Genomic DNA, 15,172 nt, shown 5'->3' with positions numbered 1-15,172 from the left:
GTTAACCGGTTTTTTTTTTTTAAAATAACCGGTTAATAACCGGTTTTTTTCATAATAACCGGTTTAAAAAAAAAACCGGTTTTTCCATTAACCGGTTTGTTAACCGGTTTTGGCTCTAAAACTTGTAACCGAAATACGAACCGGCGGTTTGTAAACCGGTCAAACCGGTTTTTAAAAAACCGGTTTTCGTAAAAACCGGTTTCCGGTTTAAACCGGCAAACCGGTTCCCGGACCGGTTTTTTTGACCATCTCTAGTTAGAGATAAGGTGCCAAGCAACATATCAACAACTTCCTCCATTGTTGGCCTAACGACATCATCCTTTTGAAGACACAAAAGAAACATAAAAATGCATCAGTGTAGAGCCCGGTTTTGTTTAAAGGATAGCATGTATTTGAATACCAACGGTCAAGGGAGCTTTCCGCAACTTTAATTGCATTAGTTTTTTCTCTAAACAAGAAGAAACATAAAAATCAAGTGATTAATCTTCTTAATAACTTGACTTCTAAAAGTCAAATCAGCAGATCAGTCAGTCAACTAAAGCAAGTCAAAAGTCAAATGTATACAAATACCTTCTTGTAGAGCATCAATAGTGGACTGCAAATCTTGGCGATCCTTTTCGAGGCTAGATATTTTTCTCCTGAATATATCATAAATATAATTTTCAATCATCGAATGCCATAGTTCTCGGTTCAACTAATATTTGGACCCTACTTGAAATACATAGAATACTAAATAGCTTAGAGCGTACTTCTGTGAGGACATTTCAACTTCCGAATTTTCCAACTGTCTTTCCAGTTTTAGCTCATTAGACCACAGTCTGAGTACCTACATAAAAAAGCATAAAAGTAACTGCCATAAAGAAACAGGCCAAATGAGTCAATGGGTCAAAATTACCCGTTATCCGTACCTTCTCTTCTAGTCCAATAACCTCAGAAGCCAACAACTTGGCCCACTCATCAGCTGCACTACATTCTAACTGTGCATTTCTGTACTCGGTCCTTACAGCATCAAGTTCCACCTAATAAAAAATTTAAGAAAATTATCAAAGAAAAATTTAACAAAATATGTCGACCACAGTATAATATATTTTGTTACTGCTATTCGCAACTTATATACGATACTAACCAGTTGAGCATTAATTTCATCCTGCAATCTTTCCATATCAGTCTTTAATTGGTTGACAGCACCTCCCTGCAAAGTTGAAAAAAAAACATTTTTTTTATAAATTAGGTTTAAAAATAAAAAAAAAACTGATAAATTAGTTTCCTACCTGTTGGTTATAACTATCAGTTAATGCTGAGTTCACAGTGGCTAAAGACTCTGCGAGAACCCGAGAAGCTTCAAGAGCTCGTTGCAAAGAGAACTTTTCTTGTGTCAAATCTTCAATGTGCTAATCAAGATCAATTAAAAAAAACAATAATAAGGAATTGCAAGCGACATGTAAATACAATTATTACATGTTACATATGTAGTAACAAACAATCATTATATTTGAAAACATGACTGTTCCTGAGAATCGTTAAAAGAATTAAAGGATTTGAGCCTTAAGTAAAAAATAAGTTCGATAAGTCATATATAAAATAAAGTAAATAATACTATAGTAATTGTGATTTCTTTTATTAAAAATGGGCCGGTAAAAAAAACCTTTCGGCAACAATCAAATACACAAAATATTCTTTTCAATTGTAATCCAAGTTACATTTTCAACTTGCAAGGTTTCTTTTAAGTTTTCATTATCCTTACTTCTTGTCATTTACATAATGCTTGATCATGGTGTTCAACTCCATGCTTCCTCACCTCCTATTCGGCTATTCCAATGTTGATTTAGTCCGGTATAACTATCGAGGGCCTAGCTCTGATACAAACGCTTCAACTGCACTAGCATCGTAATCATCATTGATAAGCCAACCCAACTTTTGAGGCTTATTCATCCTTGCTCGCATTTCCAACACAGGGAGGGCTACAGCCGAGGTGTCAAGCAACATGCCGACAACTTCCTCTGTTGTTGGCCTAACGACATCATCTGTTTGAACACACAACAATCCGATCTCAATAAACTTTGTCATCAAAACTGAATCAACGTCAAGTCTGGGATCAATTATATCTGACAATGTTCCTTCCAACCAATTTCTCATGACCTGCAACAATTATACATGTGAAAATACAACTATTATTTATGACATACAAAACAAAACAAAACAAAATGATCATAGCTAGAATAATAAAATGCATGTCCATCAACTTATTTTTTTTTTAGAAAATGTATATTGTAAGTTGAAAAGAAGTTAGGCTATATGTAGATATTAAAATTCATATGCTTAGGAAGTGACGCGTTTGATTAAAGAAGTAGGAACACATTTACTTTTTAGAATTTTATACAGATTATACAAGCACAACTGTACCATCATAGTCCATAGAGCCTGACAACACTTACATAATCAATAAACGCGATGTCCTTGGCGTTTTCTAGGCGCAAAAAACCCATTGCTCGTTGTCCAGTTACGATTTCCAAAACAATTATACCAAAATTATAGACATCTGCCTTGGTTGAGATCCAACCTCTCGAATGATATTCAGGTGTTAGGATACCGCTGTCACAATTGCAGGTATCAGCCATAAGGAAAATATAGGAGCAGAAAATGCATGTAGATGGTAAACTCTAATCCAGGATACAATTTTCATTCACTAATTAAATGTGGTCTCAAATGCCCTTGTAAATTTCCCGTAAGAGACTCCTTCGTTGGGAACAATGGATACATTACAAATGTATAGATTACAACAGATGATCATGAGAAGAATAATGACAGTACTTAAAGTGAATATTAATTACTTACAGAAAGCCACCATGAAAAGAAAGATCTTCAATGCCATCAGTCTCGTGGTCGACTGCCACTGCCACCCCCAAGTCTGACAGCTTGGGGTGAAAATTTTCATCTAAAAGAATGTTTGCCAGTGTCATATTACGATAAACGATCCGAATGGGAGCATGATGGTGAAGGCATACAAGTGCCCTAGCAAGACCAAGGATTATTTTGCGTCGCTTATTCCAGTCCAAAAGGTTACATGTAGGATCTATAAATGCAGATTACAGATCACATGTTTGTAGGTAAAATATTCAGATAAAAGCAGGTTAACAACACTAATTGCTTGCTCTAAAACTCTATCAGGAGTTCCCAAGAGTTGCAATTTTCTTTCTGTTGAACCAAGCAAATAATAACCTAAATTAAAAGGAATGCATGCCAAATGAAAAAAAAAATTACCCGAAATCAAGCCACCGAGACTTGCATAAGGTGCAAAGTCATAGAGGAGGTACACCATGGTTCCGGCAATGCAATATCCAAGCAATTGAGTCACACTTTCATGTTCAAGCTTTGAACGTATTGATGCTTCTTTTATGCAATATTTGTATACTCCGGCATTGGAATATTGAGTGATTGTTATATCTTGTCCATTTTGTAGCCTTCCCTGAAAAGTAAAATAGAAATCAAGAATTGGAGCTTTAGGTAAACTGGTAAAAATAAGATACAGAATAATAAGGATCAACAAATGGTAAATCTACTTGCATGTTTTTGTAGCATAATTAAAACATAAACAAAGTAGGTCTTTCTAGCAAATAAGAGTTAAAACTTTTAAACCATGAAAATAGATACCTTATACATAGACCAATATCCATTCCACGGAATCATATTAGCTTCAGAGAAGTTTTCAGTTGCATAAAGAATAGTATTAAAATCAAACCGGTGTACTATTCGATCTTCACCTCCAACAATGTAGAGGTATAGATCCAAGGATTTTGAACTCGTACCTCCATCTGCAAGTTCCAAAAATAAATAATTGTTAAACTAGAAATGAATATGATAAAAGAAAGGGAATAGATACCCTTTAAAAGATGCAGACAATGGCAATCCCTAATGTTTTAAATTTTAATCCACCAATGTAGATATATAACTGCTGGTGGTGGTGGTGGTGGTGCCTTCCATCTACATTTATGTGTTTCTTTTGCATTGAAATAACCCAATGATAAGATGACTAAAGAAATCTAAAGAGAACATACCGAAGTTTTCTAGACGGGGTGGAAAGATAGATGTTGGTACTCTTCTACCATACAGTTTGATTAGCAATGCATTATCGGTTTTCTCCTGTAAGGCTAGGATAGACTCTAGACCCACCACAACCTCGCCCATTGTAGGACGTTGCTTGGGACGGCTATGCAAACATTGGATAGCTAGTAGTGCAAACTCCTTTAAACATTTAGGGGACATTCTCTCTCTTATATTAGAATCAACGATCTCCTTTAGCCTTCCTACTTTAATGGAGTCTTGAGCCCATTCCGCCAAATTCCACTGCTCCTCATCAATACTTCTGTCGACTGCTTGTTTCCTACATAAGACTTCAAGCAGTACCACCCCAAACGCATACACATCGGACTTTCGAGTCAGCCTACCCGTTTGATAGTAATCTGGATCTAGATATCCAAACGTACCTTTCACCAATGTGTTAACATAAGTTGAAGGCTGATTCGTTGGACCGACTTTGGACAGCCCGAAGTCTGAAATCTTAGCTGCCCAATTGTCATCTAACAATATATTTGTGCTCTTAACATCCCGATGTATAACTCCATGGTTAATACCAGAACATGTGTGAAGGTAATCTAACCCTCGGGCTGCCCCTATACATATTTTGAGTCTTCGCACCCAAGTAATTCGAGGAGCTCGACGCTTGTGGAGACGATCTGCAAGAGTTCCTTTAGGCATATATTCATATAAAAGAATCTTCTCTTGCCCATCAATGCAGTAACCGATTAAAGATACCAAATGACAGTGCCTTAAATTTGAGAGCATCTCGATTTCAGCCCAAAATTCTGTTGCTCCTTGAGCAGATCCTGATTCCAGCCGCTTAATTGCAGCATCCAAATGTATTTCGCCATGAGTGATGGTTCCTCTGTAAACTTTGCCAAACCCCCCACGTCCGATCACCAGTGACTCATCAAAGTTGTGAGTTGCAAGTTCAATCTCAGAAAAGGTAAACTGACGGCACAGTGGTGGGGAATACGAGGTGGACGATGATCCAACGGCGTGACGAGTAGAAAAAGACATAGTTAGCAATGGTATGAACTAGGATTAGAGTCTGGATAGTATCATCACCAAATATATGATCGTAGTTATAGATATACAGATCATGGTGTGAAAACAATCTAATGGACTATCAATAGTCAGTAGTCAAATATACACTCTGATTGGTAGAAATTTCTACTTCTTTTTCCCGGAAAGAGGCGTAGACCCCGGGTAATTGCTGACATTTCAAAAGGAACTAGTCAAATCGAAGCTTGTGAACACGGTTTCCACGAAATAATGATACATAAATTGGCCTGCTTTTGTAAATTAGTGAAATACTTCATCTGCAATTGCAATCACAGAAGACTACTGTAGTAATTACAAAATCACCACCAATATCAAATCAAACTTCTAAATTACTCTCTAAAGCATTTCATCGAACACCTTAAGGGCATCCTCTTTTTTTTTTTTTTTTTTTTGTGTGTGTACTTGAGATATGTACAACGAAGATGAATCTAAGGCCATCATTGACTAAAATGCGACTTCACATTATCTATTGTTGTTACCTGAACTTTGTTAATGGAAGTCTTCTGTTCAAATTGACCAGATAAGTGTTATCAAATTAAACTTATTCATTTAACTTCTAATCGAATGGTGGCAGAAGCCGGAGAAGAGAACGTACATTGACACCACCCGCAACTGAACACAACTCCAACGAAGATAACAGATTTTGTTTTATTTTTGTGTTTTTTTTTGTTTTTGGTAGTCAAGTGTTTCCGGTCTAGTTTTTTATGTCTTCCTCTTGGTTTTGCCAACTTTGATTGCGGGCCTTTTTTCTCTTTTATGCAAGACATGATATTATGGCCAACTCCTAAGCAGTTTTGACAAGTCACTTTTCATCCCGTTCCAACTTTTTTGTTTTTATTCTATTTTTCCAGAGGGTCTCTTTTTCTTTTTACTGGAGGTTTACCGGGCATTCACCTTGTCAGGCCCATTTTGTTTATTTAGAAGTCTTTTGTATTGTTAACATTTGTATTTTATCGTCTTTGTTTAATCTCATGTAATTGGGCCCGAGGCTATTGTAAACAAAAGCCCATTGGGCCGTTAATAATAGAAGAGTTGTATGCCATGCTCTCTTTTTAAATAAGAGGCATGGGCATGCACCACATAACTTTTGAACCTTTTGACACTAACCTTATATCCATCCAACAACTCTTGTTCTCTCTCTCTCAAACCGAAAATAATAAACTCAAAGGAAGATCCGAGATGTAGGGTACTTAGTGCGATTTCCGCCAAGCATTAAATTAGATTATACCTAAGCTTTCCTAAATGGATGGTGCCCTCGTACCAAAAAGTTTGAGGAGCAATGATCAATTGGCTTTCTCCTATAAAGCTAGAATAGACTCTAGACCCACCACAACCTCGGCCATTGTAGGACGTTGCTTGGGATGACTATGCAGACACTGACCAGCTATTAGTGCAAATTTCTTTTAAGATTTATCCCCTTAAGTTAGAATCAATAATTTGCTTTAACCTTCCTTCTTTAATGGAGTCTTGAGCCCATGTTGCCAAACCCCAGTGCTCCTCATTAATACTTATATCGACTGCTTGTTTCCCACATAAGACTTCAAATGGTACCACCCCAAAGGCATATGTAGGTCCTGAAACCGGATCTAACAACTATTCTTGGATCAATCTCTTTAGTGCTAGCGGAAATCACACTAAAAGAACCGAGATCTCAGATCATGTTTGAGGTTGTTTATTTTCGGCTAAGAAGAAGAAGAGAGGAGAGAAAGTTGGAGGTGGTAAGAAGATAATATTTTGCAAAAGGTTGGTGTAGCATGTGCATGCTTCACCTTTTATAGGGGAAGCCATGCCATGCGAGTCTATATTATTCATGGCCCAATGGGTTTTTGTTTACAAGGCCTCGAGCCCAAATACATGAGAAAATACAAAGACGACAAAATACGTACAAACGCAAACAATACAAAAGACTTAGGGGGTGTTTGGGATTCCTTATTTTTACCTCCTTATAACTTATAACTTATGATAAGTTAAACAAAAAGTGTTTGGGTTTCCTTATTATGTGAGAGGAAATGTTGATAAGTTACACTTTTGTAACTTATGACTTCTCCTTATAAGTTATAAGGAGGTGAAAATAAGAAATCCCAAACAGCCCCTTAAATATAAAAATATAGCCTAACATTTCCTTCTTATGGATGTTGTTTATGTTAACAAGCACCTTTATGTTATGTCATTATCAGCATGGCCGTTTGATAAATGTAAGCGCATGTGTTATTCAATTGCAAACTGATAAGACGAAGCAATCACATTGTCGGTTCAAGCTATGGCTAAAGAGACTGTGTTTGACGATAGTTCAAAGGCGGCTATGCCGGCCTGCATCGATAACATCTCCGATGTTGTTGGTTAAATTTTTCGCCCTATAGGTATCACTCATTAACAATGTCTTAACCTAATTATAAACACTCTATAATTCTGAGTGTGTATGAATGGTGAATTTGTTTAAATTTTAGGTTTTTAGGCCTTATTTCTATTTCAGTGGTTGGATGATTGCATGAAAATATGGAGGCCAAAAGGCAAAAATGAAAGTTAAAATGCTTAATGGAAGCCAAAACGTATAAATGAAAGCCAAAAGGCACAAATGAAAGCCTATAGGCACAAATTTAAGCCAAAACATACAATGGAAGTAAAGAAACAAATGAAAGTCAAAATGCATAAATGGTAGTCAAATTTTACAAATAGAAGCCAGAAGACATAATTGAAAGAAAAAGGACATAAATTGTAAGGCTAATAATTAGTGACTTGCGATATCAAAATACAAAATCGTTAAATATTTGATGGTCAAGCAAATAATTAAAGTGAGCGAGAAATCCGGATACGAAATGAGAGCTTTGGTGCACGTGTTTAAATTCAACGGGGAGGAGATCTTCTAAAATATTTATGTTTTGCTATAAATATGTCACGTGTTGTCTTTATATATGTGTGTTCTTATGGTGCAATCACCCACCCAAAGGGAGCTCGCCTTGGGTGGGGTCAGTTCATTCATTTATTAAAAATCTTTTAATCGATTATGGAATCGTTCGCTATACTTATTATCTTTATTTGTTTTTGTTCGATCGTATAATTTACCGCACCCATCTCGCACGATTATCAAGAACAAAACCGTTCATTTTTGGATTCCGTTTCGGGACCTGCAATTGGTATCAGAGCAGGTTTGAATCAACTTATTCAACTTTGTTCTTGATATTCGGGTTCTATTTCCGCGATTACCCGAACCGAGACGTTAATTTCTTGAAGACCGTTGAAGTTTATAAAATAAAGTTTGAAGATCTTGGAAAGAAAGTTGGAAATAATCGTGCTAGAAGTTCGTCTTTGTAGATCCGGCGTTTTATGGACCGTTCTGCCATGTGCCGAGATTCCGGCGAGCCGAGTTCTTCTCCTACGACAATTCTAGAGATTGAAGATGCACATCAAACTTCGACATGAGTTTCGGTTATCTCTGTTTATTCAAGGAGGTCTGTATTTCGGTGAGGAGTGAGCAAAAAAATCTGTGCGGCAGCTCGTTTTCCGGCAGGCCGGTCACAAGTGGTTATGTGTATGCGGCGATGACAGGTGGCAATGGATTTTCCGGTGGCCGGAGTACGGGTTTCCGGTAAAGGTGGCTGGTAACCATGTGTTTACGATGAAGATGAAGGCGGTGTTTAACGGTTTTCCGACAAAAGGTGGCTGTCGGAGCCCATCTTTCCAGCGAAGAGAGCTAGTCACTGGAATTCGGCTTTCTAGTGAGTGATGTTGGTGTTTGTTGGCGATGAGTGGTGTGCCAGAAACAGCGGCAGCGGCTTCCGACAGATTGTCACGGGTGATGATATCAGTGGTGGCCAGGAGGAGTTCGAGGATATGTGGAGCTGATGATGTTGGTTATCGGCGGCAGCGGCATATGTGGTGGCCGGAATTTGATTTCTGCGGCCAGTCACCGAGGGTAGGTTTTTTGGTGGTGACCTTTGGTGTGGCGGCTAGGTTATATTTTTTCATCTTCATGTTGGTGGCTAATGAGTTTGCAGCTAGGGTTACAAATTATGTAAGTCTTCCATATTACTGCATATAGGCTGATCTTAATTGGGCCAAAGAGATCAGGTCCATCTTGATTTTTTTTTGCTAGCTATGGGCTAAAGCTGTTAACCAGCTATTTAATATTTGTGTTGGACTGCATGGATTTGGTTATGAGGTATACTTTTTGGGCAAAAAAGTAAATAATATTCGGATTGACCAAACTGGAGAAAGTCAAACTTGTTCGGGTTTTCATCATTGTTTAACCGTGTTCAAAGCTTGTTATTTCTAAGGCTTTCAAGAAGTTGGATCTGAAAGGTGAACTTCGAATGAATTAATAAGCCTTATCATTTGACCGTTGAATTTGGTAATTCAAAATCGATTTATGGATATTTGAGCTCTTCTCAACGTATATTGCTTATGATCCGAGAGAATGGATAAAGAAGCGGGAATTTCTTCATGAATGAAGAGGCATCGGTTTATCGGGTACTATGTGAAGATGCGAGACACGGTTTGACAAAGTTAATATCACAAGTCAAGGGTGATTGTAAGGCCAATAATTGGTGACTTGCGATATCAAGAAACCCGTTAAATATTTTATGGTCAATCAAATAATTAAAGTGGGCGAGAAATCCGGATACGAGATGAGAGCTTCGGTGTACACGTTTAGCTTCAACGGGGAGGAGATCTTCTAGAATATTTATGTTTTACTATAAATATGTCGCATGTTATCTTTGTATGTGTGTGTTCTTATGGTGTAATCACCCACCCAAGGGAGCTCACCTTGGCTGGAGTCAGTTCATTCGTTTATTAAAAATCTTTTAACCGATTACGGAGTCGTTCACTATACTTATTATCTTTATTTGTTTTTGTTCGATTGCATGATTTACCGCACCCGTCTCGCACGACTATCAAGAACAAAACCGTTCGTTGTTGGATTCCGTTTCAGGACCAACACAAATGTAAACCAAAAAACAAATACAGGATCCAAAAGGTACGAATGAAAGCCAAAACTAAGAAATGGAAGGCAAAATGTATAAATGAAAGCCAAGAGACACAAATAGAGCACAAAAGGTAGCCTAATGATACAAATGGAAGCCAAAACGCACAAAAACAACACAAATGGAAGCCAAATGACACAAAGGAAAGCCAAAAGGCACAAACGTAAGCCAAAACAAGAAAAACAGAAGCCAAATGGCACAATGTTAAGCCAATAATTTGTGACTTGCGATATCAATAGCGAAATTCGTAATATATTTATGGTTAAGCTATTAAAGTGGGAGAGAAATCCGGATACAAGACGAGAGCTTCGGTGCACGTGTTTAGCTTCAACGGGGAGGAGTTCTTCTAGAATGTTAGTTGTTTGGTTATAAACAGAACATTTGTATCTTTTATATATGTGTTTTGTATGGTATTTTCACCCACCCAAGGGGGGCTCACCTTGGGTGGGATTGGTTCGTTTAATATTATAAATCTTGTATCCGATAACGAGTTCGTTCGTTTATATTATCTTTATTTGTTTTTGTTCGGTCGTTTGATTTCACCGCACCTGTCTCGATCGTTTATCAAGAACAAAATCTATTCGTTTGTTGGATCCAGTTTCGAGACCTACACTTGGTATCAGAGCGGATCAAATCAACTTATTCAACTTTGTTCTTTATATTCGGGTTCTAATTTCGCAAATACCCGAACAAAAACGTTAATTTCTTGAAGACCCATTTGTTCTTAATTTTCTGGTTTTAGGGTTTGAATGCGGTCTGCCCTGATACCATATAAAACACTTTGGTAATCATAATTTATTATTTGATACCAAACTACAAAGGAGAAGATCGACTATTATAGTCATGGTTTGTAAACAAGAGATTAAATCACTCGTATCATTAAGCTAGTAAATAAGGAAAAGAATATGGTCAAATATATTAAATATGCACCCACTAAATTAAAGATTCTTCAATTCATCAGGTCCTGTATTCTCATGTTCATCATTTTCGTGTTCTTCATCTTGTTCTTTGGTCATGTTCTTCGTACACACAGTTGTGTGTGTGAGAGAGTAAATAAAATAAAATAAAAACTTTTTTGCAATCCAAATCTGTTAGGGGGTGTTTGGTACAGAGAATTGGGGGGTGAGAAATGGAAATGGAAACAATTCTCTTGTTTGTTTACGAAAGAAAGAGGTGAGAAATGGAAATAAACCATTTCCATTTCCCTGATTTCTTTTCTCTAAAAAAAGCGGAGAAATCATTTCTCTAGGGTTTCATTTCTCACTTCCATTCTCTTCCTTTTCACTTCTATCACCAGCTTCCTCCTTCAGAGCACCGCAACCCAAAACAAGGTATGGTTCAAATTTCCGATTAACAGATCCATAAGCATTCAATCTATATATATCAGCTTCCTTTTCACTTTATTATTATTAATCGTACGAACTGGGTTTTGAGATGTTGAGTTCTGTGTAGTTTGTCTGTGCTTGCTGTATCAAGTTGGTTTTTCTTCCATCTGTGTGTACCCACCGCTTTCCCACAAAACCTTAATCATAATCAGAAATGCTCTTTTTCTCTCCCTCTATGTGCGATGTGATGGCCGTTTGTCGCCCCTGTTTGCCTACTGTTGTCGGGTTCAATTTCTGAACCCTAGGTGACGGTGGTGTGGTGGCCTGGTTAGGGTTTCTGATGTAAAGCCCCGTGACTGACGGCTGTGGGTCTTGTTTGCTGTTTGTTAAACCCTCATGGTGGCTAGCGGCCATGTTCAACAATTCAGAGGGTTTGGTTAATTATTTAGGGGATTCGTTGAAGAAAGAAACTGGGGTTGATTTGAAAGATTCAAGTTCTAAGGTTTATGGGTTTATGGGTGAGTTTCAAGATTCTGTATTGAAGTCTCAAGCTGAATTCAAGAATTGGAATGAATGGGAGCGTTGGAAGGTAGTTGTAATCCTAAATTGTGCTTAAACAGTGTTGTAGAAATCGCTAGGCGCTAGTCGGGCGGTGGGATAGGGACTAGTGATTAATCAGGATTAATAGATATTAGTCAAGATTGATCGGATTGGAATATATATTTAAATTTGTGTAAAATTTTCAATTTTGACCGATTTTGGACAAATGGGGATTAATCGGCGCCTAGTCGGGGTATTTATAACATTGTGCTTAAATGAGTTTATTGGTGTTCGTGGTTACCCACATTTGGGAAATATGTTGTCTTTTTGCAGGATGTTAATAATTGGGATCCCACAAGAGTAGGTGTGTTGGCAATTTATCTGTTGGTGACGGTTGTTTCGTGTCAAAGGATATTCGTGGCGGTTCGAGCTCCGTTTATTAATAGACAGATAATAGACAGATATAAGAAATCTTGTCAATGAAGCTGGAATAATGGCTGTAAGTGTTACTTTTTATATAATTTACTTAATATTGTTCATATGAATTAATTGGTTAAATGATAAAATTTATGAAGGTGAGAAAAGGACATACAAAAATATACCAGCAAGATATTGTTGATGTGTTAGATAAGCAGTTGCTTGAGGGAATGGGTGTGCTTTTGACAGAGGAAGAGCAACAAAAATGTGAAGAAAGAGTATGCCCTTTTTGCCCTCTTGACATTTGAGAATCTTACATCTTTGTAAGGGTAGTATAGTCATTAATCATGTTGTTAAAACGTGAAAGGTATCTATTGAAAAGAAGAGGCTGTTGGCAGTACATGAAGCCGGTCATATTTTGTTAGCACATTTATTTCCTCGATACGATTGGCACGCGTTTTCTCAGTTATTACCCGGTGGTAAGGTATGGTTATAATATCGGAATTTTGACTTTTAAAGTGTTCGTTTAAATTTTATATTTTTATGTTTGTTAATATCTAACATATCTGAGCAGGAAACTGCAATATCTGTTTTTTACCCTAGAGAAGATATGGTGGACCAAGGTTACACAACATTTGGGTACATGATGATGCAAATGGTGGTTGCACATGGTGGACGATGGAACGTGTTGTTTATGGTGATGATATAACGGATGGTGGAGCTGATGATCTAGAAAAGATCACAAAGGTGTATATGTTTTCATTTGTTTTATTTTGCTTTCAAATTAATAATCACATTGGTTTTAACATGTGATTGATTATTATCTGTTAGATTGCTCGAGAAATGGTGATAAGCCCTAGAAATGCAAGATTAGCGTATGCAACATTGACACACCGAGTCGGATTGGCCAATAGAGCAGATAGTACTGATGGAGAACTTATAAAATATAGGGTATATAATATTTAATTATTTATCATCGCCTTTAATCCATTCTTATCGTTGATTAATTCATCTGCTTTGGAATTATATTTCAGTGGGATGACCCGCATGTAATTCCTGCTGATATGACAGTAGAAGTTTCAGAGCTCTTCACTCGTGAATTGACAAGAGTACGCATAACTTTTTATTTAATATAATTCGTTAATATACTCGACTTATATTTGTTACCTAATGTTATTCTGATGTGGGTTCCAGTATATCGAAGAGACTGAAGAGCTTGCAATGAAGGGACTGATGGATAATAGGCACATACTGGATTTGATTACAAATGAACTACTAAAGAACTCAAGAATTACCGGGCTGGTAAGTTTTACATGTTACATTTTACATATCATTAACAGATTAGTTGAAATTAGGTCATGTTTACATTTTAAAGTTTGATTGGATGATTTCAGGAAGTTAAAGATAAGATAAGCGGATTATCCCCACAGATGTTTGAAGATTTCGTTAAGCCCTTCCAAATAAATCCAGATGACGTACGTGTTATATATTTTTAAGTTAAAATATTAATAATATCAATTCAGTAGTTTGTGAAATGTAGTTGACGGGTTTGGTTTGTTTGTTTTTACAGGAAGGACCGATACCTCACAATGACCGTTTGAGATACCAACCACTCGATGTTTACCCTGCACCTCTTCATAGATGTTGACCAACAAAAAGTCAAATTTGTATCACCAAAGGAACATGCTTTTCTATTTTTTGTTTTCTTATATTTATTGTATTTTTGACCGATAAACAGCTAGAATGATCACAAATGTTTTCAAGAAAATTACATCAATACCAAAAGTTGTTATCACCAAATATGCATATTAATCAGATTTCCGGTAGGCTAGAGTTTGCTAGAAGGTACCCCGGTGGGTGCAGCTCAAGAACGTTTTTCCACAATTCTAGAAAGCGTTTTCACTTCCTCTTTTCGCCCTGGTCTCGGCTTTTATTTCATCTGACCCGAGTTTTCTCATGCCAGCAGTGTCATTTATCGGCCCAGGCGCAATCCCGTTGACTCGTATGTCATAATCAGTACCCCATTCCAATGCCAGATTCCTTGTAATAGCATCTACTGCAGCCTATAATATTACACATTAAAGAAACATACATACATGAATGTATATAAACATAATGTTTACTTAAATTTAGAATCTTTTTGTATAACCTTAGCAGCAGCTACATGAATTTGGTACCAACCAGCTGTGTAATGCAGAGTAGCACTGATATTCAATATTATTCCACCACTCTCATCTGAGCTTCTTCCAGGTCCTCCTTTCTTCAGATACTTGACTGCTTCATAGCACATAGTAAACGTACCTATTGTTCAAGTAATGTCACCACCACTCTCATCTGACTGTTTTTTATTTTTTAATAAATATTTGTTATGAAAAAAATACTTGTGCTAATGATAAAGTTGATATAATTCTCTATTTATTTTCTATGTACCAAACAAGAGAAATGATTCTCAGCTATATTTCTCTACTGAAATCTCTGTACTACCAAACAGAACAGTCAATTCTCATTCTCCAGACAAATTCCCTTTCTCTGCAATTCCATTTCTCTATTCCATTTCTCTATAATTCCATTCTCTGTACCAAAGCGTTTTCATCTAACATAACGGCTAGGTTTCTAAAAAACTATGGTGGTTCCGGCAAGGTTAGTTCGCTGGTTTATGGTAGCTTGTCGAAATAAACGATGGACAGGAAGAGAGAGTATTGTCCATGAAATTTCGGCTCATGTTATTCTCATATGGTGATAATAAGCTTCTAGTTTGTTTGTAAT

General features: G+C 36.9%; 3 protein-coding genes across 3 annotated transcripts; 1 reads left to right on the top strand and 2 right to left on the bottom strand.

The window, feature by feature from the left end:
• Positions 1–535: 535 nt before the first annotated feature.
• Positions 536–1,754, bottom strand: LOC143630935 (protein BLISTER-like). The gene is made up of 6 exons (XM_077099815.1): positions 1,701–1,754; positions 1,272–1,391; positions 1,127–1,192; positions 909–1,019; positions 750–826; positions 536–638 (listed from the first exon to the last, which is right to left on the bottom strand). Exons 1-6 carry the CDS (start codon positions 1,752–1,754, stop codon positions 536–538), a joined length of 531 nt encoding a protein of 176 aa, XP_076955930.1.
• An 85-nt stretch (positions 1,755–1,839) lies between these two features.
• LOC143630886 (receptor like protein kinase S.2-like) lies at positions 1,840–5,181 on the bottom strand. Its single transcript, XM_077099780.1, has 6 exons — positions 4,056–5,181; positions 3,652–3,812; positions 3,262–3,466; positions 2,836–3,073; positions 2,436–2,592; positions 1,840–2,139 (listed from the first exon to the last, which is right to left on the bottom strand). Exons 1-6 carry the CDS (start codon positions 5,095–5,097, stop codon positions 1,840–1,842), a joined length of 2,103 nt encoding a protein of 700 aa, XP_076955895.1. The 5' UTR covers positions 5,098–5,181.
• A 7,301-nt stretch (positions 5,182–12,482) lies between these two features.
• LOC143630934 (ATP-dependent zinc metalloprotease FTSH 12, chloroplastic-like) lies at positions 12,483–14,195 on the top strand. Its single transcript, XM_077099814.1, has 9 exons — positions 12,483–12,488; positions 12,565–12,684; positions 12,774–12,890; positions 13,010–13,153; positions 13,238–13,357; positions 13,441–13,515; positions 13,601–13,708; positions 13,801–13,881; positions 13,977–14,195. The coding sequence occupies exons 1-9, from the start codon at positions 12,483–12,485 to the stop codon at positions 14,052–14,054; spliced, it is 849 nt and encodes a 282-aa protein (XP_076955929.1). The 3' UTR covers positions 14,055–14,195.
• The last annotated feature ends 977 nt before the right edge of the window (positions 14,196–15,172 follow it).

This window comes from Bidens hawaiensis, unplaced genomic scaffold (assembly GCF_021521415.1).
Source record: "Bidens hawaiensis isolate Kalapana, Puna unplaced genomic scaffold, B.hawaiensis_p1.1 tig00005851_1, whole genome shotgun sequence".
NCBI lineage: Eukaryota > Viridiplantae > Streptophyta > Magnoliopsida > Asterales > Asteraceae > Bidens > Bidens hawaiensis.
This window is presented reverse-complemented; position numbering and strand designations above follow the sequence as displayed.